The 26,632-nt window shown below is 47.5% G+C and overlaps 1 protein-coding gene across 7 annotated transcripts in view; it reads left to right on the top strand.

Moving 5' to 3' along the window:
* The window catches only part of RALGPS2 (Ral GEF with PH domain and SH3 binding motif 2), a 2,782,724-nt gene extending 2,757,513 nt beyond the window's left edge, over positions 1-25,211 (top strand). For all 7 annotated transcript variants that reach the window (XM_069641167.1, XM_069641168.1, XM_069641166.1 and 4 more), the window contains 3 exons: positions 12,646-12,751; positions 13,414-13,505; positions 14,185-25,211. In XM_069641167.1, the coding sequence (XP_069497268.1) occupies positions 12,646-12,751; positions 13,414-13,505; positions 14,185-14,214 (228 nt within the window). In that variant the 3' untranslated portion in view covers positions 14,215-25,211. The remainder of the gene's footprint in view (positions 1-12,645; positions 12,752-13,413; positions 13,506-14,184) is intronic.
* The last annotated feature ends 1,421 nt before the right edge of the window (positions 25,212-26,632 follow it).

Genomic DNA, 26,632 nt, shown 5'->3' on the forward strand with positions numbered 1-26,632 from the left:
CTCCTATCGCCAGCCCGGGCTTCCCCGTCCAACGAGATCGGATCTTTCCATGCAATGATCGCCAGGGCATCCAAGCTTTTTCAGCTCTGCCCCGAAGAGAAGAAGGAAGGTCTCCTTTACCAACTGCGTGAGGCCAAGAGGAAGGCAGTCCTAGCCGTGCCTCTGCTGGATGTCATCTGGGACGAGGGTCTCACCCTTCTCAAGAACCAGTCTACGATGCCTGCCAAGAGGGATCGGTACGAGAAGAGGTACCGGGTCCCCGACGCGGCCCCTTTGTGCCTTAGGGCACAATCGACCCCTGACTCGGTCCTCTCAGCGGCAGCCAAGAAGAAAGCGGGGGGGTATCGGCCTCAACGTGAACTTCCCCACCTGACGGCGAAGGGAAGAAGCTGGACGCAATGGGACGATGAGTTATCTCGTCGGCGGCAACAACGATTAAGGCGGCCAACGCCCTCGCGATCGTGGCCCGCTACGACAGGGAGTTATGGTACAAGATCGCCCCCTGTTGGACTTCCTACCGGATGACAAGAGGGCCGAGGCCCTGGAGATCTTGCAAGAAGGCGAAGTGGCGTCAGACCACGCCATTACAGTGGCAACGGACATTGCCGACACCGCTTTCCGCCAGCTAGGCAACGGCGTTTGCCTTAGACGATGAGGGTGGCTCAAGGCGACAGATTTACGCCGGGATGTACAAGGTGTTGGACATGCTGTTCGACGGGAACAACCTGTTTGGGAAAATGGTGGATGAGTCCCTCCAAGCCATCAAGGCGGACACGGAGACAGCTAGCGCCCTAGGCGTTCTCTGGCAACGAAGGTCGTCCTTTTGGAGCACCGGAGGCAAGCAGGGTACCTCCAAGGGATTCGGTGGTGGCTCCTCTACGTACCGCCAAGCGGCCCGCTCCTCGTCACAGGAAGCCTATAGAGGACGAGGCAAGTCGGGTGGGCCCTGCCGTCGTCGCCAGGGAGGCCAAGGTGGCAAGGCATCCTCCAAGCAAGATTGAACCGACAGCAGTGTCGGGCCCCCACCGAAGCACCCCGGTGGGAGGCCGGCTGGCGAAGTTCGTCAGCGTGTGGGAGTCCATCTCCACCGACCGTTGGGTGCTGGACGCCCTGGCCCAGGGGCATGCCCCCGAATTTCTAAAAAAGTGCCCCCGCATTCCACCCGTGGCCAGGAAGGAAAATCACGCCCCTCAACTGCTATTGGAGGTAAGGGGGCATTGCTCAAAAAAGGTGCCATTGAGCTTGTCCCGAAGAGGCTCCGGGGCTCCGGAGTATAGTCAAGGTACTTCCTTGTGAAAAAGAAGACAGGAGGATGGCGCCCCATCCTGGACCTGCGACGACTGAACAAGTACATCAAGGCACAGAAGTTCCGGATGGTCACCCTCCAGCACGTGCTGTGACAGCTGGAAGAGGGCGATTTCCTGTCGTAGTTGGATTTGGAGGATGCGTACTTCCACATCCCCATTCTGAAAGGACACCGAAAGTTCCTCAGGTTCGTGGTCCAAGGACGGCACTACCAGTTCAAGGCCCTCCCGTTCGGATTGAAGTCGGCACCCAGCATGTTCACCAAGTGCCTCGCACCGGTGGCGGTGCGGCTGTGCCTGCAGGGGATCCATGTCTACCCCTACCTGGACGACTGGCTCATCCGAGCAAGGACAAGAGAGCTCACCATAGACCACACAGTGAAGACCGTGCAGCTGCTCACGGACCTGGGATTCTCCATCAACTTTCCCAAATCCCACCTGGTCCCGTTGCAAGTCGCACTGTTTCTGGGAGCCAAGCTCGACACAGTGGCGTGTCTGGCCTCGTCGTCGGAGGAAAGGACGAAGGCCATCCTGGGCAAAGTGCAGCGTCTGTTGGCCACGGACGTGGCCAGGGTGAGGTCCATCAAGTCCCTCCTTGGCATGATGTCCTCCTGCATATACCTCGTGCGCCTGTGCAGGCTTCGGATGCGCCCTCTGCAAGAGTTCCTCGACTCCCGCTGGATCCAAGCGAAGGGCAGCTTCGAGCACAGGATCCCGCTCGACGAGACTTTCCGACGAGCCATCCGGTGGTGGGGCACCCGCGCTCATCTCACGGCGGGCACAGACTTTCAGGCCCCATCCCACCAGATAACGGTGATGACGGATGCCTCCCTGGAAGGGTGGGGAGCGCACACCAGGGAACTTCACGCGAGAGGCCTTTGGCTCCCGGAGGAGAAGACACTCCACATCAACATCCTGGAGCTCCATGCAGTGTTCTGGGACCTCAGGTCCTTTCTCCCGTCCCTCAAGGGCAAGGTGGTGAGAATCTTCACCGACAACACCACCACAATGTTCTACATCCGGAAGCAGGGAGGAACCAGATCCCCAGCCCTCTCCAAGGAAGCCCAGGATCTGTGGCATTGGGCCGTCGCCCAAGGGATGTTTCTCGAGCCCTTTCATCTGGCAGGGATAAAGAACACCATCGCCGACTCACTCAGCAGGGAGCTGCGCTCGTGCCACGAGTGGGAACTACGTCAGGATCAAGTGGATCGACTCTTCCGATGATGGGGAAAACCGCAGATCGACCTGTTCGCAACGGCGACCAACTCCAAGTGCCAGAGGTTCGTCAGCAGGTTTCCCCAGCCGAGGAGCATGGGCGATGCTTTCTCATGCCCCTGGGACGGCCTGTTCCTATATGCGTTCCCTCCTTTGCCGTTGCTGCTCCGACTCATCAACCAGCTCAAGAGGTCCCGGTGCAGGATGATCCTCGTTGCACCGGCGTGGCCGAGGCAGATCTGGTTCCCGGACCTTCTGGACTTTTCAGCGTCCCCACCAGTCAAGCTGCCGACGGACACAGATCTTCTCTCCAGAGAAGGAGGCGCCATACTTCATCACGACCCGGAGTCGCTGAACTTGCAGGCCTGGCTCCTGCAGCACTAGAGTTTGGAGGGTACGATATCCCGGCTGACTGCAGAGGGGTCCTTGCAAAAGCCAGGGTGTCTTCAACTCTGAAGTGCTACGGACATAAGTGGAAGAGGTTCTCTGTCTGGTGCCGTGCACAGAAGATTAGCCCTCTACGGATTACGGCCCCTCAAGTGCTGCCGTACCTACTGTCGCTGGCCAAGGCTGGACTGGCTCACGCCTCCCTCAAGATACATTTGGCTGCGATCTCCCGATACACCAGAACCACAGGACGGGCGTCCTTGTGGTCCCATCGCCTGGTGAAGGAATTTATGAAGGGACTGTTCCGATCGTTCCCGCCGGTGAAGGCCCTGCCCCAGCGTGGGAACTCAACGTGGTGCTGACCAGGCTCATGGGGGCCCCATTCGAGCCGCTGCATTCGGCACCGTTGAAGTTCCTGTCGTGGAAGACTGCGTTTCTTGTGGCCATCTCCTCCGCACGGCACGTGGGAGAGATCCAGGCCCTATCCTGCAAGCCTCCATTCTTGACTTTTCACGACACAAGGGTGATGCTGAGGACGCACCCTTCTTTTATGCCCAAGGTGTCGTCGGACTTCCACCTCAACAAGCCCTTGGTTTTACCTGTTTTCTTCCCGTCGCCTTCGTCACCGGCCGAAAGGACTTTGCACTCGCTGGATGTGGCTCGAGCGCTGAAGTTCTACATGGACCGCACGAAGAGTTTTCGGAAGACATCACAGCTTTTTGTGAACTTTGGACCTGTGAACCAAGGGAAGGCTCTCTCGAAGGCTTCCATTTCCAGATGGCTCTCCGGCTGCATCATGCACTGTCATCGGTTGGCAAACCGACCGTTGCCCGGAAGTCCAAGCCCATTCAACCAGAGCGATCGCTGCTACTACGGCATTCTTGTCTGGTGTGCCCCTGCTGGACATCTGCAGGTTTGCTACGTGGAGGTCGACACACACCTTCACGAGATTCTACTGCGTCGACCGGGGTTCCAGGGAGGAGTCCAGGGTCGGCCAAGCGGTGCTGCGCAACCTGTTCGCCTAAGTTGAGCCTGGTGAGGAGGTAAGAACTGCTTAATGTTGAGTTTTGATGTAATGCTTAATATCGAGCCTTTTTTTCCACCTCTCGTTGGTTGTGCATGTGTGTACTGCTATGTATTCTTATATTCATGAGCATGTGAATCCATGCCAGACACCATGCTGGAGAAGGAACAAGTTATTTACCTCTCACTGTTGTTCTCCAGCATGGGTCTGGCATGGATTCGCATGCGAACCCTCCCCCCTGCCCCTCTATGACTCTTCACTTGGTCATACAGCCACTTTGCGTGCTACCAAATCTGAAGATGGCTGCCAGAGGCGGAGCTTAGGAAGAGGGCAGTCATTGGCTGGGGGCAGTATGACCCAGAGACCAGTGATTAGTTACTACTGAGAAAGACAGATCAGAAACAAAATTGATACTGATTTTTTCTTTACCGAGGATTCCCGGCCTGACGACGGGGAATACTCATGAGCATGTGAATCCATGCTAGACCCATGCTAGACCCATGTGGAGAACAACAGTTCCAGGTAAGTAACTTGTTCCTTGTTGTATGTTAAACTAAATATCTGGAGACACGCCCCTAGCTTTCAGGTGCGACGTCTGACATTACAGGTGAAGCAAAGCCACGAGCAAATGCGTCGCTCCTTGCAGACATGCTCTACATGGAGGCATGGCAGTGGCATTTGCTGGGACAAAGGGGCTTTCAAAATCAAGGGACGGTACCCGGGGCTGAGGGGACCCCGCTGCGGCCACTGTCTGGGCAGCCTCAGAGGCTCACGGCGCTGTGGCATAATGGCAGCACTGTGCTCCCCCTTTCAAGGCACGGATTCACATGATATTTAGAAATAGTCCAACTGTACAGGGCTCAAAGGCGGAAAGCTGTCTGGGTGGACATGCTCTGGGGCTGACATTATAATGGCCACAGAGTGCTTTAAAAAAATGATGCCAGTGTAAAATGCGGCAACCCTCGCGCCAAACGATCCGTGCGGCGAAACGTCCCAGCGCCGAACTGTGTGCGCCAAAACCGAAGCGGTCGCGGCGAATCGGCCTGCCAAATCATTCTGTTCTGACTGTGTAGTCAGGGCTATCCCTTCTTGTGTTATTGTGCCATTGTGTGGCCATCTTGTATAGTGCATCTGATGGGAGTCTAAACTGGCTTTTGAAATATTTCTATTTGAGAGTTAATCCATGGATGGTTAAAAAAAAAACTCATGGAACTTCACTGGTGTCAGTCAGACGATAGAGAAAGCGAATTCATACAAACTGTATAGAAGTTTATCACCCTGTAATAAACCATTGGGATATCTACCCCTATATTTGAGCTAGTTTCCCAACCCACATTGGTGTGTTGAATTCCTCAGATTAAATGTACTATTCTGGGGAGAGTCGAGGGATCATGGAAGGTAGTGGGAAACGGGAATTGGAAGAGGTGGGACATTGCCCGCTATGCAAAGCCCTTAACATGACACAGAGTTAGGAACATATTTTGATAGAATGTGGGCCATTGCAGAGCCAACGTAGAATATTGTTAGAAAGATTCGTATGGAATTTAGACTACATCGATTCAAAAGACTTCTTCTTTAGAATGGCCAGTGGGGAGGATACTCTGTTGACGACAGCAACATTGAAGATAGTCAATATTTTGCAGCCAATGAGTGACCTCTGAATTAACACAGCAAATGGGTATATGAACTATCTATGGGAAAGACTGTTACTAGGGTGGTCCAATATGATATAGTCTTGGAATTGGCTCAGTGTTAAGAAGATCGCCGCCCGATATCAGTTTATAATAATAATAATAATTTGGCATTTATATAGCGCTACGAACCCTCAGGTATCTGAGCGCGGCTAATTATTACCCACGGTGTGTGGTGCTCATTTCTCGACCTCGGAAGGATGAAAGGCTGAGTTTGGCCCCGCCGGGATTCAAACCTGTGCTAGCAGGCTCTGCACGGATGTCAAAGCGAGCGCTCTACTCGCTGTGCCACTTGACCTGCTAGTTTATACTTTCTGTGTATTTGTACAGAAGCAAGTAAAAAAGAATTGCGGCTAGATTAAAACATATTCTGGATGGGCTGGGCAATACATATTATGGCCGTACATATCTGGACTTGCATTCATTTGTACCGCGTATTTTCCTAAGTGGGAAACTTGGTAAGGAATTGTAGTAGAAGGTATCTGTATTTCTATTTTCTTTTGCTCTATGTGAATATTTGCATTACTCATACGTCCCGTCCCTTTCCTCCATCCTTGTGGGCGTCCCTCAACATGGCGACAGTATCAGAACCATTGGCAGCAAAAAATTGAGCTTCCCCTTTAAATTTAATACAGCGCACAGTGCTGCAGCCCCAGGCATGGGAACGCCCCGCTGAGGGCCCGCCCTATGGCGCCTCACCTCCCCAGTCCGTTTTTCAGCTCAGACCGTATTGGAAGTGGCAGCCAGCGCTGAGACTTTTTTAGCTTTCCGCTTGCTTCCCTTCTTTATTTTTCAATCTTATTTGACCTCCCTTCAGTGCCTCCCCTCCCCTGGCGCATTTCGGCTTCAGGAGGATTCACAAAATGAGCTTCATACCACTGCTCATTACTGGCCTCGGACCCTCATGCACTCTCTTGTGTGCCCTTGGGCCTGATCACCGTGGGGGCACGTGCGCGGCCTGGAGCACTCTTGGTCACAGGGCATTGAAGAATCAGTTGTCACGTTGGTGGGAGATCTTCCACACTTCTCCTCTGGCGCACCTTAAGGACTTCGTCTCCAGGACCACTCGTCAAGACGAGGTAGGCCCTCTGTTCAGCCCGGCTTCTCAACACGGTGACTTCTTCCTAGAGGTTCCCACAGGCAATGGTTCCTCGGATTCCGGTTCTGGAAGGGCTGAGGCCTCCAAGGCTACCGGCTCCCAAGCCGAGGGGGCCGGGTGCTCTTCCGGGCATTCTGGTAGCAGACCTAAGGCCATCAAGGTTACTGGCTCCCATGCCGAGCGGCTCAGGGGCCCTACCGGACTGTCCTTGGAAGGGTGATAGATAGTCCTCTTCTTTGACCCCAAGGGTAAGGGATCGTCGGGTGCCACCTCCTTGAGTCTGTCCTCAGCACGACTACCGGTGCAGGTTTCGAGGGCTTACAGCCTGCTGGAGCTCGCTTCGATGTCGTGAGTCAGGGCGTTACGAATACCGGAAAGGGATCTCTGAGGTCGATGCTTCTGCTTTGGGTTCAAAACTCAAGCTGTATCCTCACATGTCTGAGACCTCTCGTGTCACTGGGCCTTCTCACCCTCCCACCCAGGGCATGGCGCAAGGTACCAAAAAGGCAGCAGCCATTTTGGATTCGACTCAGGGCCCACCCATGCTCTCGTCCACTGAATGGGCCTTGCAGAAAGGTTCCTGTCCCCTTCCCTGTGGAAGTGGCAGCGGACTGTACGCTACAGGCATCTGGTCTCATCAGGGGTACATCTACCCATTGCAGCCTCGGGCGCCTCTGCGCTTTGACAAGGAGCAGAGGCCCAGCGCCTTGGAGGGCTGGGCTACGAGGGATCCGGCTATTGGTGAGAACCGCTTCTTCGAGCGCTTCCTACTCATGCGTTCTCCTCTGATGACGGGGCTCCTTAAGGATATAGTGAAGGAGGTGATCCCTCAGGTGGTGCCTCCCCGCCCTTCTCTTCTGGGTTCTACGCCTGTCCCTCCAGCGCTACCGGTGCCAGTGTCTATCCCTCCCCCGGTCCAGGCCCTACTGGTTATTCAGACCCCCTCCCCCACCTCCTGTACCACCAACACCTCCCCTCAACAGCTGCTGGATCGTTCTTTGGCTCCAGACCTAGGGGGCACCCCACCGGTCCCTGTTTCCCAGGGCCCGGACTCACATTGGTCTGTAAAAAGGGGGGCTATGATGATGATGATGACGATAACACCCATGAACCCTCCACATCTGTTAAGGACTTTCATGACTGCCTTCAGGGCCTGGCAGAGTTCTTGGGAGTCACTCTACCTAAGGAAGTGCCCCAGGAGTCGGAAGGGCTAGCAAAGGTCCTGGGCAAACGCACCACAATGAGTTACAGCATCCCTTGTCAGAAGGATGTGCTGCTTGTGGCGAGAAAGGTCTGGGAGAACCCCAGGGCCAATGCCCAGATGAACAAGAAGTTGGACAGCGGGCTCAGTCTGGTGCTCAGGGAGCCAATCCTCCTGGCCTCCCACCCGCAGCCAAAACTTCAGTGGTGGCTGCGGCCTCACTGTATTCTAAACCACCGATTTTGTCGTCTTCCTCCATGAGAGCCACCTCCGGTTGTCTTTCTAAGGAGGACAAGATCCTCGAGTCTTTGGGCAAACGCTGTTATGCCATTTCAGGACTGGATCTGTGGCAAGCCAACGCTGACACCTTTTTATCTGCAGATAGCCAGAACCTGAGTCAGGATCTCGGGCATTTTCTGCCTGACCTCCCTTCAGTGAGGCAAGCCTCATTCAAGGCTGGTCTGGTGAATGTCCAGGCCATTGCGCAGGACCTCATGGAGTCTTCAGTCTTCCACATCGAAACAGCCAGTAGAGGGCTGTGCCTGTGTGTCGAGATGAGAAGGACGGCGTGGATACGTGCCACTAGGTTTTCATCTGACATGCAAGTGCGGATCCTAGATCTGCCCTTTGAGGGCATGGACCTCTTTCATTCGTCAACCGATGACGAGTTGACAAAGAAGAAAGCCTCCACTCAGACCACCAAGTCCATTGCCATCCTGACAAAGCCAGGCCAGAAATCTTTCCCTCGGTCTCGGGGCAGGCCCGAATTCAAACCCTGCACTTTCACCAGCTTCAAGGTGTTCCGGGACCTCAGTACGAGTAGGCCTGACAGGTCGCCCAGCAATAACGGCAGGAAGCATCAGAGGACTTTGCATAGGATTTTCTGCTCCTTCTTCTCTTCCCTCCCCCCCCCCCCCCCCCCGCCTCCAAGAAATAGTGACATCAAGGTCGGGACACAGCTCTCCAGTGAGGGGCCGACTGGCCTTTTTCTGGGACAGCTGGAAGGGTCTTTTTAAGAACCATTAATCCTAGCCATAGTCCCTACGGGCTTCAGTCTTCCTCTTCCTTTTCCTCTTGCACCCTCTTCTCCTCTCCGTCAGATTGGGTCCCTGGCTCTTTTACGGGAGGTCCTTTATATATTGGAGATGCAGGCGATGGAACCCGGTTCCTCAGTCGACAGGGGCTCCAGGTTCTACTCCAAAATGTTTGCGATAGTCCAGAACAACCAGGCTGGCCTTAGGGTTGTCCTGGGCCTGTCATTTCTCAATCAGTCTTTACAGTTAGAACGCTTCAAGATGATTACTCCCGTGCACATAGCAGAGTCTCTGTGTGCAGGGGACTGGATGTGTTCCATAGACCTCAAGGATGCATACCAACATGTGCCCATCTACCAGCTGCATCGGAAGTTTCTGCGGTTCAGGATTATGTTGCACTACTTCAAGTACAAGGTGCTGCCTTTCGGCCTGAACTCAGACCCTCGTGTCTTCATGAAGTTGATGTTCAGAGTGGCGGGTCTCCTCCGATTGGAGGGACATCACCTATAACCTTCTCTGGACACTGGCTGGTGAGGGCAGGTTCACCCCAAGGGGCTTATTCACTCCTGCCAGAGATTGGTGGATATTCTGCATCTGCTAGGGTTCTCCCTCAACCAGAGGTAGTCGCAGTTGTGCCCGACCCAGGATCTGGTCTTCCTAGGGTTGCATTGGACCACTGCCGTTCAGCGGCTGTGCCTGACACCGAGAGGCTCCTCTCCTTTCGAAAGGCGATGGGGCAGTTTTTGGCCAGGTGGTTCCAGCACCTTGCGCTCATGGCTGTCCTCCTGCATGCTCACTGTACAGCACGCTCGCCGAGGCGCCTCCCGCTCCACCTGGCTGCCAATTGGGATCGGGAGACGGGGTCTCAGTCAGACAGGATTCCAATACCCCTGCGCCTTCTGCCCGATCTTCGTTGGTGGCTGATGGAGGGCATTGTCTCAGTGGGAGCCCCCTTTACCCAACCAGAGCCTACTCTGGTGGTGACTACGGACTCTTCTCTTTCTGGCTGAAGGGCTACTCTGCAGGGCTATGCGATTCATGGTGCATGGTCCAGGGTGGAAGCCGTCCTGCATATCAATTTGCTCGAGGGACAGGTCTGTCCTAGACAGGACGGACAATTCTACTACAATGTTTTACCTGAACAAGCAGGGTGCACTCAATCCCCCCCCTCCGCTGCATGGAGGCAGTATCAATCTGGGAATTGGCCCGGACAGAGGGGTTTTGGATTTCAACAGTCCACCTCCCGGGGGATAGCAATGCAGAAGCATACTAGCTGAGCCGGTTGGGCTTCAACACCTACGAGTGGGGAAATGCACACCGACTCCTTGTTGCCCCTGTTCCAGCGTTGGGGGTTCGCGGACCTGGACTTGTTTGCATCACCTCTGAATTCCAAGTGCCCCAGTTTGCTTCGTGGGCAGGACAGGGTCGGGGGTCTCTGGGAGATACATTCCAGGTCCGTTGACCGGGCCGAAGGTGGTGTGTTCCTGCTCCCCCCCCCCCCCCGGTCCAGCTGACACTCCGGAAGTTCCGGACTTCAGTGAGCCTCATCCTGATTTCCCCCCCCCCCCACAGGCCTTCAAAAGCCTGGTTTTCGGATCTGCAGCAGTTGTGCTCCCAGGGTCCTGTCCACCTTCTGATCCTCAACAGGGGGCTTCCTGGCCAGCAGGGCAGGGTAGTGGAACATCTAGACCCGGCCAAGCTGGCCCTGGCGGCCTGGTTCTTGACCAGCTAAGGCTTTAGCATGCTCAATATTCTGATGACAACTGGGACATCATAAAACAGGCCAGGAGGCCCTCTACTCGGTCCGAGTATAAGAGTAAATTGACTAGGTTCTGTCATTGGGCTCGTGACAAGGGTCTGGATCCTGTCACCTGTTCTCTAGACAGAGTACTGGCTTTTTCAGCACACCTGGCTCATTCTGGAGTTCAGGTGGATACTTGATGCACTTATTTGGTAGGCCATCAGGGCTTACAAGAATTCCCCTGAACCTGTGTTTTCTGCAGCTAATCCGGTGGTAATGACCCACCTCAAGCGGTTGTCTAGGCTTTTTCCTCTGGTGCATAGGCTGCATCCTGTCTGGGATGTAACCTCTCAAGCTGAAGACATTCGGCTGGTGATGCTAAAGATGGTTATACTGGTAGCTCTCACCTCTGCGTGCAGGTTCAGTGAGCAGCAGGCAGTGTCTTCGTGCAAGCCCTTCACCGGGTTTCATAACAAGGTCACCTTGCGCACTCTCCCACACTTCTTGCCCAAGGTGGTGTCTCCGTTTTATCTGAATCAAGTGATCTGCCTTCCGGTGTTCTTCCTGAACCCGCAATCCGAGGCAGAGAGGGCCCTACTTTCCTTAGACTTCAGAGGGACCTCAAGTTTTACACCTCTCGGACGAAATCCTTCAGGGTATCTGAGGCATTGTTTGTTACTTTTCGGGGCTCTTCCCCCAGCTCTCAGGCTTCCATCACCCGTTGGTAGGTTCAGGCCATTTCGGAGGCGTTACACGGCCTTGGTCAGACCAATCCCGAAGGGGATTCATGCCCATGCAGTCAGAGCTAAGGCCATGGCATCGCGTTTCAGCGACATGCTTCTTGGGATTTCATCAGCAAGGTGGCTACTTGGGCCACTCAGTCGGCCCACTTTTCCCTGGATACCAGCTGCAGGCGAGATGCAGGGTTTGGTCAGGCGGTTCTGAAGAACCTTTTTCATTCATCCTAGAAATGAGGCAGGTTGTCACGGCTCCACCCTATGGTCTTGGAATCACCCACAAGGATGGAGGAAAGGGGATGGGACGTATGAGTATTTAAAGTTACTCACTGTAGTGACTAGAGTACTCATGGGCCATAGTCCCCTTTCCTCCATACGTCCCACCCACCTTCCCCTGCCTGTATGCCAAGGGCTAATATGTAATGAGTGTAGCCAGGTATCTAAGCGTCTGATGTGCTCAAAGGGGACTGAGGTGAGGCGCCGTAGGGCGGGGCCTCGGCGTGGCATTCCCACCCCCAAGGCAGTGCCCCCCGCGTCCTGTACTAAATCTAATGGGGAAGCTCAATTTTTCGCTGCCAATGGTTCCGGTACCATTACCATGTTGAGGGACGCCCACACAGATGGAGGGAACGGGACAATGACTACTCTAGTCACCACAGTGAGTTACATTAATTTCTAGGACAAACGTATGGAGGGGAGTGGAAAGAAGAGGTAAAAGGTTGGGAAAATCCGTGGGGATTAAGGGCTTGAATCTTTGTGTTGCACATTTTCGTATTTGCACAATTAAATTAGCTTATTTGCACATATGTGATCTGGGAATATATATTTAGTGATTAATTCTGGAAAGGTATTGTATTTTTAGCCCACTATATGGTAATAAGGAATGATGTGTATTTTAATGTTGTGGGTTTGTGTTTTGTATTGTATTTGTTTGTTTTTGATTTCTTTTTAACATGAAAAATGTGTTGTATGTGTTGTGATTGTTTTTATTAATGCTTTGTGTGAGGTTGACTGGTTTCAACCAGATTCACAATAAATAAATACATATTTCTATTTAATGTGTGTAGGTGCACTGATGATTTGGAACATAACTGACAGGAATGTGTCATTGTACATTGTATCGGTGTTGCTTTAATCTGTTCTGTGAGTGTATCTAGTTCTCACTTTAGGAATAAGTTTCTTGTGCTTTTTTTTCTCACTTCAATTCTTCAGTTCAAGTCCACATCCAGTAAAAGCGTGGCTGTGGTTGGGTGGATGGTGATGATGGCGGATGACCCGGAGCACCCAGACCTCTTTCTACTTACTGACTCTGAGAAAGGTGAGTAGCCAGTAAGGAGTGTGTGGGGTGGGTCTGCAAGGCAGGAAGTGTTCTTATGATAGCATTTGTCAAGGAACAGATGGAGGGGGAGGGGGGTGGGAGTAGCTCTAGAAGACTATTGCGCGCGTAGGTTTTCAAATGTAGATGAAATTGAGGATCTGTTACGCGATTTCTGAACCGCCAGGATTATAATGTTCCGAAAATCTGAGAGAGCCAAGGTATTACTGGGCTGCAAGTTTGGTCACCTGACACTGCTCTGTTTAAATCCTTGAGAGCTGTGTGTTAAAGAAACATACGTCACTCACACAATAATTCAGGAGCTCTGCAGTGATTGTAGTGTTTATAGAGAGCCTAGTCCACAATTGAGGGTTACACAGCGTGTTACTAGAAATACTACCTTCAACAGAGCACGTAACATTACTGTACAACAATGCACTATAGTGTTAAACATATCCAATGGGAGCGTACATAGTTTTAATTTTACACAAAATCTCTACCATGTCAAACCGTTGACTTATTGCATATCTCGACTGGTTCTCGCGTGAGATTATTTTCCTGTCACTTCTTTAAAAGACTGTTATGTCCACGTTTCCTCACCTATACCCCGTCTTTGTTTTCCCTTTGGCTTGCCCGTCACCTCTCTGCTCATTTCCGACTCATAGGAAACTCATACAAGTTCCAGGCTGGGAATCGAATGAACGCAATGTTGTGGTTTAAACACCTTAGTGCCGCCTGCCAGAGCAACAGACAGCAGGTAAGAGACGTTGGTTTGCATGCCAGTGATTATCCAGATTAATAAGTAATTAAGGTCACAGTTTATAAGAAGGATCCCCTAGATTTGTGTTATGTGGTCATGCTAGCTGCTGTTCTCGTTGAGCAGCAATAACCTTAGTGACAAAGGTGATGGTTCGAACAAACGCAAGATTTCCAATCTGGTGGTTTGGCAGGAAGCACGGCAGTGATGAAGGGACTTTAGATACTGGAGCCAGAATTGGTTACCAGCCAAATGCAGTGATGTAGGTGTTGGTTGATGGCCATTAAGCGACTGGGCACGGTGAGTGGGTCAGAAGAAAGCATAGAGGGGGCGGTAGGGCTGAGTAGACAACACATTTCGAGTGGGCAGTGGGTAGCTAGCCATGAGAGAAGTCGACAAGCTTGCTGGCACTGTGTCCTAAAAAGGCCTACATTAGTTTAATTTCAGTTGTGTTCTGTTTCGCTGTTGAGGGTATGAACCATTGAGCAGGGAATGCACATAGTCTGTGTAGATGAGAACTACAAAGACGATGGGTGTGGCTTATCCAATGAAAGAAGGAACACTTCTGTGTGTTTTTGTGTGTGTTTATGTTTTTGTGTGTGTGTGTGTGTGTGTTCAGCTGTGCCTGCAAAGAGTCTTCTGCAAACTGTTTTTCTAACTGAAAACATTTCCCTTTCAGGCACCTGCAAACTTAATGACGTTTGAGTAAGAAGAAAAATTCATGGCCCTTTTGGAAAAACAGATTTTATGGACCAGGCCCCCTCTTGGCTAGCAAGAGCCTTCTGGGTCTAGGTCTGCATATGGCTTAAAAATTTGATGTGAATCCGGCCAGCAGTGGCTGCTTCGAACTCTGGCATGCCTTCAAACACTGCGGATATATGAACAAGAGCAAAAACTGAGTAAAGCACTACCTGTCATTGGAGGGAGCAAGTGTGGATGAGAGGGAATCAACACTGGTGCCTGCTGCCCTTTGACCATTCCTCTCATCCCACAGGCATCCTTTCTTGGACTTAAAAAATGAAACGCCCGGAGTCAATCGGCCATGGACTTCATAGACTGCTTCTTTCAATGCTAATTAACCGACCTGTGGAAAACCACTGCCTTAATATTGAAGTGCAGAAAAACCTGGCCTGCACCACCAAATGAAGACGATGTAGTAGAAGCCAGCAAACAACAGCTCTTTGGAACAACAGATTGTATTTTCCGTGATCCTTTGAACAATTTACTAACATTGGAGAGAATTTCTTCTTTTTAAGCGCTCGTTTGAAAAAAAAAAGTAACTGCTTTTTTGGGTCTTATAGTCGGACCTTGCTTTAGCACACAGAGTGGTAGACAGCTTGAGGGCAGGGAAATGGGATTGTTAATGGGAATTTTTCTATACATTACCAGCAGTCTCATCTGGGTCCTGGTACTAATGTCCCAGATTAGCATTCTCACCCCCTGCGCACAATGTTAGACATTGACCTGCGTCCGTACACACAGGTGTTACACCAGAAGGCAGATGTCCAGCTATTAAGAGCGTAGAGTACTATGCATGCAACAATGTGCCTAACTGACTGCAGTGCATCAACCTCTTCTACCGTACACAAGGCAGCATCGGTTTTCTCATGTATTGGGATTCAGATTTTGTTGTGATGGAAGGTGAGTTGAGGGACGGAAGAAACATTTATCAAAGAAATGTCCCTGTGGATCATTAGGTGCACGGTTGAGTGTTGTTGGTTCCCCTGGATTGCACTGAAACCTATGCACAGCAGCAAGCCCAACTCATTGCCTACAGCTGGAGTTGCCAGCCCTGAGAAATTGTTGATTAGCAGTCGGCCTACATCTGGAAAGCTCAATGCGATACGCTACCACCCTCCTTCGTTTGATCAACAACTTGCATAATATCATTCTGAGCAGAGTATGGTGCCTTGTGTGCTGCATTCCTGTCAACCTGGGCCGTTTCTAGAAAGGGGACAGAGTGGAGACATTTCTCACTCGTGAGCTCTTCATCACTCTACTTCTATCTTTCTTTGATAAGGGAGACTCTGAAGTCCTTCCTTGTACCTTTGTGAAATATGTCCACCTCTTAACTGAGTTTGCAATGGGACCAAGGACGCCCCTTTCCCCCTCTAACCAGAGTACATTGTGCAGACTCTACAGTGGACTGTATGTATCATCAACCATGCAATTGCCTCTTTTGCAGTGAGAATTCTATGGTGGTGATTTTATGAATCTTTTTTAAAGATGGATCCCCTCCATCTCTTCTCTTAAAGGCTTTGAAGGGTGAAAGGAAGTACCATAAAATGGTGGGAAGTGTTTATCTACTCTTGTTCCTGTTTGCCAAAGTGTGTGTGTGTGTATGTATGTGTGTGTGTGTGTGTGTGTGTGTGTATATAACTATTAAGGGCTATGCTGCTCTCTCTACCTGTCATTGTACAGGGCATGGAGTGAATACGTGAGTCTTAGAGGCCCCCCAACCCACTGGAGCAATTTTACCACCACTTTCCTAATCCCACCCTCAGTCCTGGAGTTTGCTGTCCATTTAAATAGTGATGAAGGACTGGAATTTTCACTATGGTTTACAAATTCCAGTATTCTAGTATAGGCTGCACATCCTCTTTAAGGTCACAGTGGAAGGACCTTGGTTGCCCCATAATAGACACCAGGGTGAAGAAAGGGCTTATATGGAATGCATTTTCCCAGTTGTGAGTCTGTGCAAGGGGATAGTTTTACATTCACCCTAATACATAGGAGATTGGATGTGTGCACAGGGATGTGGCTTTCTTCGAAAACACTTCGTAAGATTAACTTTAGGGGTGTATATTTTTGCCTGTTTTGTCCAATGCTTCCTATTGTCATTTTGCATCATAGTGTCTGGGATTTTTGTGCCCATGTTGGGTAGGTGGTGTAGTTGAGAGGGTAAATACTATAACCTAGTATTCTGGTTTGTTCAGTCCAGAAGCAGTGAGCACCATTATCATGAGAGAATGTGTACTTACAGGAATGAACCTTACATTAGGGGACACTGTAGATGTCACTGTGGGGGGATAATCTGATTAAGAAGCACTGCTTGGTGGGATTTTGGGCCCCCTCTGGTTTTAGCATTTTTTCCCGACTTGGTAATGTTGGCAAATAAATGGTTTGACATTTACCAAATCTTATTAGGGTCTGTGTGGGGGTGGGTAAGGGCTCGCCACAGGAGCGATTGGTGTATGTTGTTGTGTTTTTTTTTAGTTCCCCCATCTTCCTTGTTAACCCATGTTGGGTTTTTCACACAACCCCACCTGCATGGACAGCAGTATTAACATGTACACTTGAGTTCACAAGATTTACTTCTTTGTTTTTCTTTTTGTTATTTTAAGTCTGATGTTTTAGTTATTTTTGAAAAATGTGTTTTTAACAAATAATGTTTTTTAAAGATTTGTAAATTACACTGTCAATAGCCCATTCCTTTGCTTGTTTGTAATGTTATGTGTGAAGACAAACCACTTGGGATTTCAGTGAAACCATTCTCTGGTTTTAGTTGTGCTGTCTCTAAGAGGAGATGCTTTTGGTGCCCATGTCTAGTAATTCACAGTACTGACATGCTTTCTTTGCAGAGTCACTTCTTATGTAGTGTTATTAATTGAATTTCCTAAATCAAGGACCAACGTTATCAGCTTTGTAGCATACGTATTGGCTTGTATTTTACACTACATTGTATGTCCACCTTTCCCTTTATCTCTCACCGTGAAAATCCATACCAGATATGTTACTTTGTTTTTGGAACCAAGTTTATAGTATATCTTTCATGGTTCTGTATGAGAGACTTTAGGAGTCCAAACCTCCCTCTCCCAAACATGCTAATTTTCTTCACATGCAACCTTAATTATTTCACTTAGTATTTTTATGGGCGTGGGGGGGGGAGGTGGGCAGTGTTTCGGGGGTGGAATGGCATCTTATTTTGTTCAGGAAATTATGATCTTTATTTTTATACAGTCTAACTTTTTCTGGGAACCTTTCTATATCAGGACATTTCAATCTTTGGTAATATCATTCACGTAAAGCATTAACGATTGATAGGTTCTCGAAAGTACATTGTTTTCATGTGTTCCTTCAGTGACCGCTGCAATTTTTGCAGCAGTATCAGTCTGCTGCTGTATTTCAAAAAATGTACCCATGAGCATCACACTGTGTTTGCATATAGTAAAAAATTGACATTTGCATCCAGTTTCCTTTCCTGGCTTCCTGCACACGTGCTTCCTGGAGTTGGAAGCATATCATATCATATCATACAGATAAGTAGCAGATCGTTTGGAGGGCTGGTACCTTTTGTTAACTCACAAACATAGGTAATTTTTCCCCGAGCATCACTTAGGATCTCCATATGTGCAGAGGCGTATGTTTCTGATAGCGCATGGTTGCTTGCATGTACCTTCTGAGGTCTATAGTCTGGTGCTTTCTGATTAAATTAGTTTTATGCTTGACTAGTCACTTTTGGTTTATTTATACCCTGCGCCCTAGATCGTTTACGTTATCTACCTCTTAGTCAAGGTCCTCTGATGATCAAGTACTTTTGGCACATTCACGTTCCTAAATTCTAAACTAGGTATTTGCCTGCCAAATATTGGTATGAAATTGATGTGATATTGGTACATGTTGTTACTGATGTCTTCATGAGTAGGCCACCATATTCTCTTGCTCCTAAGTGTCAGACTCCGTTCCATCAGTTCATTTTATTAGTAGTCACTGTCTTTCTATCTGGCTGGTAATTGAATAACTATAACATGCATCAATTCTTAGGTAGAAATGTATCAATCAGGATGTTGTTTCTCAAGGGAACAAGTATTAGGTGACAAGACTCAAAATTCAGGGGTACTAAAAGTTAAAAATTGAGGATCTGGTATTGTATGGTTTCTGTGTGTGTGCATGACTATTCTATAGGTACGATCATGGCTGCCCACACAGTATCGAATAACGTAGGTTATTTAACACATGCATTTGGGTTCCAACTCTGAGAATTGACATTGGAGAAAATATATCAGTAGCAGTTCCAATGTGCCCATACCGTCTGATTTTGTTTTCTTTTCTTATTTTTTTTCCACCATAATGAACTGAGACAGGCCTTTAGCGGTCTTCAACAAACACAGAAAGCAGATCTCTTGGGCCTCTGAATGTTCTCTTTGGAATCTTGGGGAGCACTTCTGGGGTGTGCAGAATAGGTAAACAATTGAAAACCTACTAATTCAAAGTTTGAAATCTAAGTTTATATAGATTTTTAGATCAACTTTATTGTCCTCTTCTCAGTATATTCCCAGAACACACTTTCCCAACACCATGTTAAAATAGTTTACACTGAGAGAAGCATACACTTTTGCTCTAATGCCGGCGTCAGTTACTGTCCTTTTGTCTTTGGTTGATTTCTTGCTTCATGAATAGTTGTAGTTGGCATGTTTGCAAAGCTGCATTATCGGACTATTATTAAGTGAACTGATTTTTGAAAGAATTACCGTGACTTTTTCAACTGGGTACAGGGGGATTTTATTGAGGTCTTAAGGAGGGTAGGAGGGTAGTGTTGGTGGAAAATCGTGCCCCAATTACAGATGCCCAGCCAATATTCCTTTTTGTGGAAGGAATGGTTATAGTGTGTGTGTTGCGCCTGTCTGCGTGTGTGTATGCATGCATGCGTCAACATGGATGACTGTTGTAGATGCCTGTATTCATTGCAGTGTAACTCCCACTTGGGACGAATAATAATTTTTATGTACAGGTGAAACAAAAATTGGTAACGTCTTTGCCTTTACCAGGCATATAATTTTGTTCATGTAGATTTAAAAAAAAAAGAAATTGGTATAGATTATTCACTTTCAGTTTACACAGCCTCTCTCCCCTTTACAGTATTATGGCATATGTGCTTGGAACACTGAAGCATGTATTTCAAATGAACACGTAGTAGCTAACTACACATGGTCTCTCTGGTCTGTGGAACTGTTCCGAGAGTCTAGTACCGTTGTTGATGGTTTCTAATACGATTTTGACATGGAGGTGTAGAGTGAAAGCAAATGTCCTGCTCTGTGTGCCCCAACATGGACCCCTTGGAACAACAAGCAGCAATTCAGGAGCAATGTCACATTCTTTTCATACTCTTGAGAAATACTAGCAGCCTTTCTCAACCTTGGACCCCAAACTGTCTGAGGAGGGCACCCATGCTGCTCAACAGATGCCACATGTCACTTTGAGAGCGTGAGAACTGTGTGTTCCGATCTGTCTCAGCAAATGTTGCCTAACTAGACTTTCTGAATGATATTAAACAGCTTTACCCATTACTCCGTATCCCCATATCTCGCTCACTTTGAATTCTGATAAATAATACATGGCAAAGTACAGCCGTTGCATGTCCAGGTCACGACTGGGAGTTTTCACTCTCACAGGGAAATGTTTATTCTCAAATTGGCTGGTAATGAGCCCAGTGTCTATTCTAATAGGCATCCATCCGTTGAGAGAGATGGTTTAATCTCAACAGAGTCCAGGTCTGCTTTATTGTGGGCAAAAAGGCACTTGTTCCTTTGACCTGGTCATGTGCATATCCATCTGGCGACATGAAGTCTATTTTTCCATGTAATTCCTCTTGTTTTATGCATTGTTCTTGTTTGATACAGGACCTCATAAAATATCCCTTCTAACCTAAGCCATATTTTCCTGGACTCCATAATTTCTTTTCAAGCTGTGGGCATCTTCACTGATTCCAATGTGGTGCTGACTTTGCATGCTCATTATCCTTTCACAGCATTACATTTGGTGATGCCTTTACCCAGACTGGCCTTCTATTTGCATTAACTGATGCTTACTCATAATGAAATTGAGATTACATTACATTGTTAATCAATCAGTGGCTCTTTATTTGCCACATATGGAACACCATATGACTGGTGCTGTCTTTGTACCTAGTGCTCTCTTAAAAGGCAATAGGCCCATAAGACTGTCAAAGGCAAGTATCAAGGTTCATCTTTGAGTGAGAATGAACATGTATGGTAAGTGTGGTTTAGTCAATCTTCTAGTTCTAGGTTCTGTACTCTGGAAAGAAATGGACTAGCATGATGAAATCTACAGATTCGGTCATAGGAGGATACAGAAATACAATTAGAAATTATCCTCTACCTGCTTGGTTTATAACCCAATCAACTGAACTACCATCTACTGATGTATTATGTAACACTACAGACGGGCCCCACAATCTTAACATTGTCTAATACTGCACATAATAGAGTTCCATAAACCGAAGCAATAAAATAAGTGTCATAGAAAGGGAAACTGAATAGTAAAGTGACTCCCCTTGAAAGACTGTTGAGTAGCAAGGTATCATTAGAACTTATTGGTAAAAAGCATATCCCCTTTTGAAATCAACAGTTGTATACTACAACATTGTCCCCTTTGCCCCATAATAATGCAAACTCTGGGTTGCATTGCGTGGATAATCTGCATGTTAATCACAGATAATACAGAATAGGCATATCCTATTAAGGAGGTTGGTTCACGTGAGCATGTTATTCAACCACAGCCTGGCTTTGCCACTTGACAAAGTCCCCAGACCTTTTCTGTGACTGCTACGCAAAAGAGCTGCTTGGTGCAGCTCATGCAAACCTACACTACCCCCACATGTGTGCTTGTTGCTCTGGCATCCCTCCCTTGGGTTCCTAACTGCTTCTCAACTCTCTTAAGTGGAAGTTGTGCTTCAAGTTCTGAACCTCCTTCTCCTTATTATTTTCAGAAGCTAATCTGCTGCATTTAGATCCTGGCCACTTGCGGCCTGACTGCACCTGTTGCACCTCATTTTGTCTACTCACTGCACACCTGCCTCCGTTGCGTACTGTACATTTCTGGGTTCCTTCAACAAAAGCATTCCACAATTCCTTCAATGACATACAGGTAACACGTTTTTATTTTCTTAATGCAGATGCCCCCTCAGTCCTAGGGCAGACACCTCATGCAGGTACCACACCGGGGGCAACAATGAGGTGCCTCACAGATGTAAGTACTGAGATGTGCTCTGAACCTACCCCCACCGATGCATGCATCAGTGTGCCTGCTAGGCCCAAGATAAATATCACTTTTGCCAAGATAACTGTTCTGCTTAAAGGTACTGGTGCTCAAACAGTTTACTTACTGCAGGTGTTTAGCAGTCCTCCCATTTGAACACATTAGTTTTCCAAGAAAATGATAATTAGGTCGACGCCTTTCTTCATTAGGATAAGATCATATCCATCTCTTATTCAGACAGGTGCCTGCTTTGCTTCCCCATTCCTGCCTATGTTAAAGTACCTTTGGTAAGGCTGCTAGTCCCAGCTTTCACAAATGGTCTCTTAATCCCTCCAAATCAATGCAGAGGATGTGTTTCATGGGTCTAAAATGTGACTGTGTATTTTGGGCACAAGAGTGTTCTCAGCTTTTATCCTCCTCTTCTCTGCTGGCGGGGTCTCCGTCCTTAGCTACCATTAGAACCTGGAATATTGTTGGTGGTCCCCTCTGATCACTTGTAAATCAGGATCTCATGGCCTGATCAGACTGTTTTATGGGACCAAGTATTTTAGCCTCAAACTTTGATCTCGCTTTGCCAGGAAGCAAAAGGAGGCATCAAATGGTGGCACCAGGTGCTCAACCTGCCCTTTTCTTTTCACTGGAACCTCGACTTTAGTGGGATGGAATGTTGAGTTCACTTACTGCGTCATCTATGGTCAGGTACCAGTGCTCACTGTCGAATAAACTACCAGGTGCACAAAGTGTCATCAATGGCCCATTGCATTTTGTGGGTCTTCGAGCCTATGTTTGCTCTTGATGGTAGGTTTGTTGCTCTCAAAATCCTGTTGCTAGTTGTGTTGACTTCGGCAGGTCGCATTGGTGTACTTTAAACCCTCTCTGCAGACTAAGTAGTTACTGTTTTATAGTAGTTACTGTTTTATACAAAAAAAGGTTGTCCTCTAGAGCCACCCTCTGTTTTGTGCCCACAGTGTTGTCTGACTTTCATTTGATTCACAGGAAATGTTGCCTGCTTTTTTTCCTGAACCCTTCCCCAAAGATGTAAGAGCCATCCGGGTGTCAAGAGTAAAGGTTTTACCTGTTCAAGGCCAAACTATTTCCAATAGAGTTTGTAACTTTCGTCAGTACTGGTCTGGAAAGAGAGACCTATGTTTTTCCCTGGCTGGTTTCCTCTATTTCTAAGCGTTGCACATAAAAAGGTATCCCTTCTCTTAAAGGACTTTTAACCATCTCCGAGCCAAAGCCTCCCAGGTACATTATACGTTCTGAATGCCCTCTGCAGGGCAGCTACATGGGCTATACTGTGCACACAATTCCTTCCTTTGACTAGGTTATGCTTAGGGCATCCCCAGGAGTGTGAGGGAAAGGGGAACAAACTGTAGGGCTAAGTACAAGTTACTGACTGTAGTCACTGATGTCTGTTAGTCCAAAGTCCCCTTTCCCACTTGCAACCCTCTCTCCACCCCCTCAGTATAATTTAAATTTACTGTACTAATCTCAGCCTACAACTGGTGTTAAAGAATGTGATGGGTGAGGGAAGACCTGAAGCACCAGAGGCACTGGGGTATGGCTAAACTACATGCTCGCGCACATCTGCTCTCTTAAGCAATATGTCTGTTATTTATCTTTGTCAAGTGTGCGCCAGTCCCTTCCCATACAGCCCCAATATATCAATAGTTGGGGGCTAAACAGACGATATGCTTGGTGTAAAGTAGTCACCAAAGTGCGTAGCTTGTACTAAATATTAGTTTGGAGAATAGGTGAGCTGTTTCTTGCAGGCGTCTTTCTGGTTTGCTCTTGTTTTTGCTTGTGGCTACTACATTTGCAGGGCTGTTGGTATCTATCGAATTCCCTCTGGTGACAGAAACATCTCTGATAGTTTAACAGTCTGTGTGGAAATGGCAAGTATTGTACTAGTTGTTGGAAAATGCAAACTGTTGTGATGTTCCCAGATTTCCATAAAGAAAAGTGACAGTTCATTAGTAAAATATACAAGTCAGCATGATGTACAGTGGAGGGGCTAAAACCTACAGAAAAAAGCAGGTCAACATAACACCATAGTGGTTGCTGAACCTCCCCCCTGCAGCCCCTAGACCTCCACACCACAAATCTTGCTGCTTTAAAACTGGTTTTAGTGCGTTTGAAAGTGCTACACTCGGATGGTCCTGTACCTAGCCCCAACAACCCGACATGCTTGCATAGATAACACAATATCTGTGTTAGAATTTCACCACATTTTTTCAGAAAAGTCAATGGAATGTGTTTCATGGTGAATCTCATATTATGATTGGTAATGTGCGACTTGGTGCAATCCTCAGTATCCAGATGTGCAGAGGTGAACAGCAGTATTGTCATATGCACTGAAGGTCTCCTGTCATCGAACATTATGCACACTGTTTATATCCGGCTGGATGCTTAGATGCCCCTTTTGTTTTGCCTCTTATCTGACTGAAGGGAAGTCAACACAGTGCATTGTTTCACTAGTTCCCAAAGTGGTTTATCTTTCTTTCATTTCTTCTGGTTGCCAGACTGTCATTTGCTTTTATACGTTCAATGTGTAAACTCTTAATATCTCCTGTATCAAAACACTGATGGGTATTCATTTGTGTGTGAGGAATGCGGAGTCTGTCACATTGATAACTCTGAACATGTACATTCTTTTTTCATGCTAATAGCACAACGATAAGCGTGGCTGGTGCTGGGTGGTTTGATTTGGACAGCTATGTGAGTTTTATTAGGGAGTGGTTGGTCAGTACAAATTGGGATGCAATTCTCTTGTAGATAAACTTGAATCTACCTTTAGTTGTTTTAAGAGCCAGAGCAAACATGACGCCCAATTTATACCATTTGGTACAAGGTAGAGGAAATTGGTATCTTTTATAGCAAGGAGGAAAGACAGAAGTTAGATTATGTAACCAAATGGACCATTGATAGAATTGGTGAGGAGTTCAAAATTTAGTTGATCCTACAGGTAGAGGGACGAGGAGGCTGTACAGCATCCTTGGGAGCTCTTTTTTTCTTTTTGTGTGGTGCAGTGAGAGCATTAACACATAGAATGAATTTGGAGATGAACACAATTTCTCCTTTTTATATCCTATGCGGGAATTATTGCATTGAAAGGCTTTGCAGATTTCAGATTAAGTAGGCTTTCTGAAGCACAGGTGAGACATGAGGGGGACATTGGCACTGATGGGGTTACATCACCCTAATGAATGTGTAAACTATTCCCTTTGGCATTGAAGAGTGAACATTACGACAGTGGTTTTTGTGGAAGTCACATAAAGACCTGTAATAGCATGACAGACAAGTTTAGTGGTGGGTAAAGGGGATCTTGGATTCATTCGCCTTTTCTATTCCTTCCTCACTGTAAATAAAACTGGTGTTTTAAAGCAGCTTGTGTGCCACCAAGAGAAGCTCACTGGTCATTAAATAAGATCTCAAGTGGTGGGTGGCATGGCTGTCCTCCACATCAGCCACGTTTATCAGAGTGCCATTTATCACGCAGGTTCACGGATTTGCACTATGACATCTTTGAGGTATGTGCATCTTCTTTATATAAAGCTACCGCCTCCCACTCTTGCTACTTCTCATACTTTGGTGTGTGCAGAGGTGTGATCCTGTGTGTTTGCATAAACTAGTAAAAAAAAATAAAAAAAGGCATCTGTGGATTTCACACAGTATTCCTGCTGAAATAAACAACTTCAAACCTAAGTCTTTAATGTGTCTATTTTGTTGTTTCACAGTCAGGTGTGGATATACTGGTCTGGCAAATGTTTGTTCATAAAATGGATTTCAGGTACAATAGGTGTGTCTGCCTATTATACATGTAATGTAACATTTTAGCTCCTCCAGTCTCATTGGTTGGATGGATTTCTTGGGTCAGGTGATTTTCTCATTCCATTTCTAGAGAATTTCAAACAGTTTGTGGCAATCTATTAAGTCCAAGCATAATTTAATGTTGTTGCCTTTCTCCTGTTTCGGTGGTGCACTGGATTGTGTTTTTTAGGTTTCTACCTGAGGTTGCAAATCTCTTGAGGCGCTGTTTTCAGTACATGGGAAAGTCCTTCAGGCTAAGCAAGATCCCCCATCACCACACCCTACTTGAATTAACACGCTCATTTGCAGTTTCAGACAGCACATTTTCAGAGTTCACAATATAGCTGTGCAAGGATCACATGAATTATATAGGCTGCAATTGAGCAGATTGGCTGGTTGTTTTTTCACCTATCTCTGATGCTAAAATTCAACAGGTGGTTTGATACTTCTTCATATTAAAACTTCACCGTTGGGTTTTCCACAGATCTATCAACTAGCCTAAGTGTTCTTGTCACTGTTGTAGGAAGATGTCCTTTCCTTGCCAACGCCCTTGAAGTGCTCTCTAAAAGCCTCTGTGGTTGATGTAGCATGTCCCAGAATCTATGGTCTTCCTTTGGTGGCACAGTTTACCAAAGGGATACCTCAGGTACTGGAAACTACACCCTTGGTGGTACAGACATCTATGAATCAATTTAGGCCAACCAAGTTCCTGTTTCTTCTGTCCGATAGGGAACATTTGTATATCCTGGGCTGTAATGAGACGTTTACCGAAGGCAGGCTTAACCATGTCCAGTGCAAGGCTACCAAGTTGGTGTCAAAGTTCATCCCATCAGACCAGCAGTATTTCTTTGGTCACATGGTGTCAGATGGCATGAAAGTCTCCATGATTAATTGTTATGCCTTTTGGGGGAGAGTAATAGTTTGGCAAGTCTTCATCATTAAATCATTTGCTCTGTGGTTTTGAAAACCTCCTTTTTCTGTAGCCCAATCAGACACATTATTTCGTCTACTTTGAGACCAGGTTGCTAGAAAAAAGCAGCAACTCTCAGGCTTTTCACAATTTCACACTCCCCATTGGCATACACGAACAGCCGTGCCTGTGCCCACTAACCTATGTTACTTTTTTCAATATATGCAATTGCCATAGGAACGAACCACTTGTGTTTTTCATTCTACAGCATGGTGCCTTCCAAGCACTCAGTGCTTGTAGCGCATGCAAAACTTAAAACCTACGTCAGTGCTCGATGTGCACTAGCACAGACTTTGTTTATTTCTTGTTTTTAAATGGTAGTCCTCATTTTATTAACATAACCAAA

This window comes from Ambystoma mexicanum, chromosome 1q, assembly GCF_040938575.1.
Source record: "Ambystoma mexicanum isolate Mex_15411 chromosome 1q, UKY_AmexF1_1, whole genome shotgun sequence".
Lineage (NCBI taxonomy): Eukaryota > Metazoa > Chordata > Amphibia > Caudata > Ambystomatidae > Ambystoma > Ambystoma mexicanum.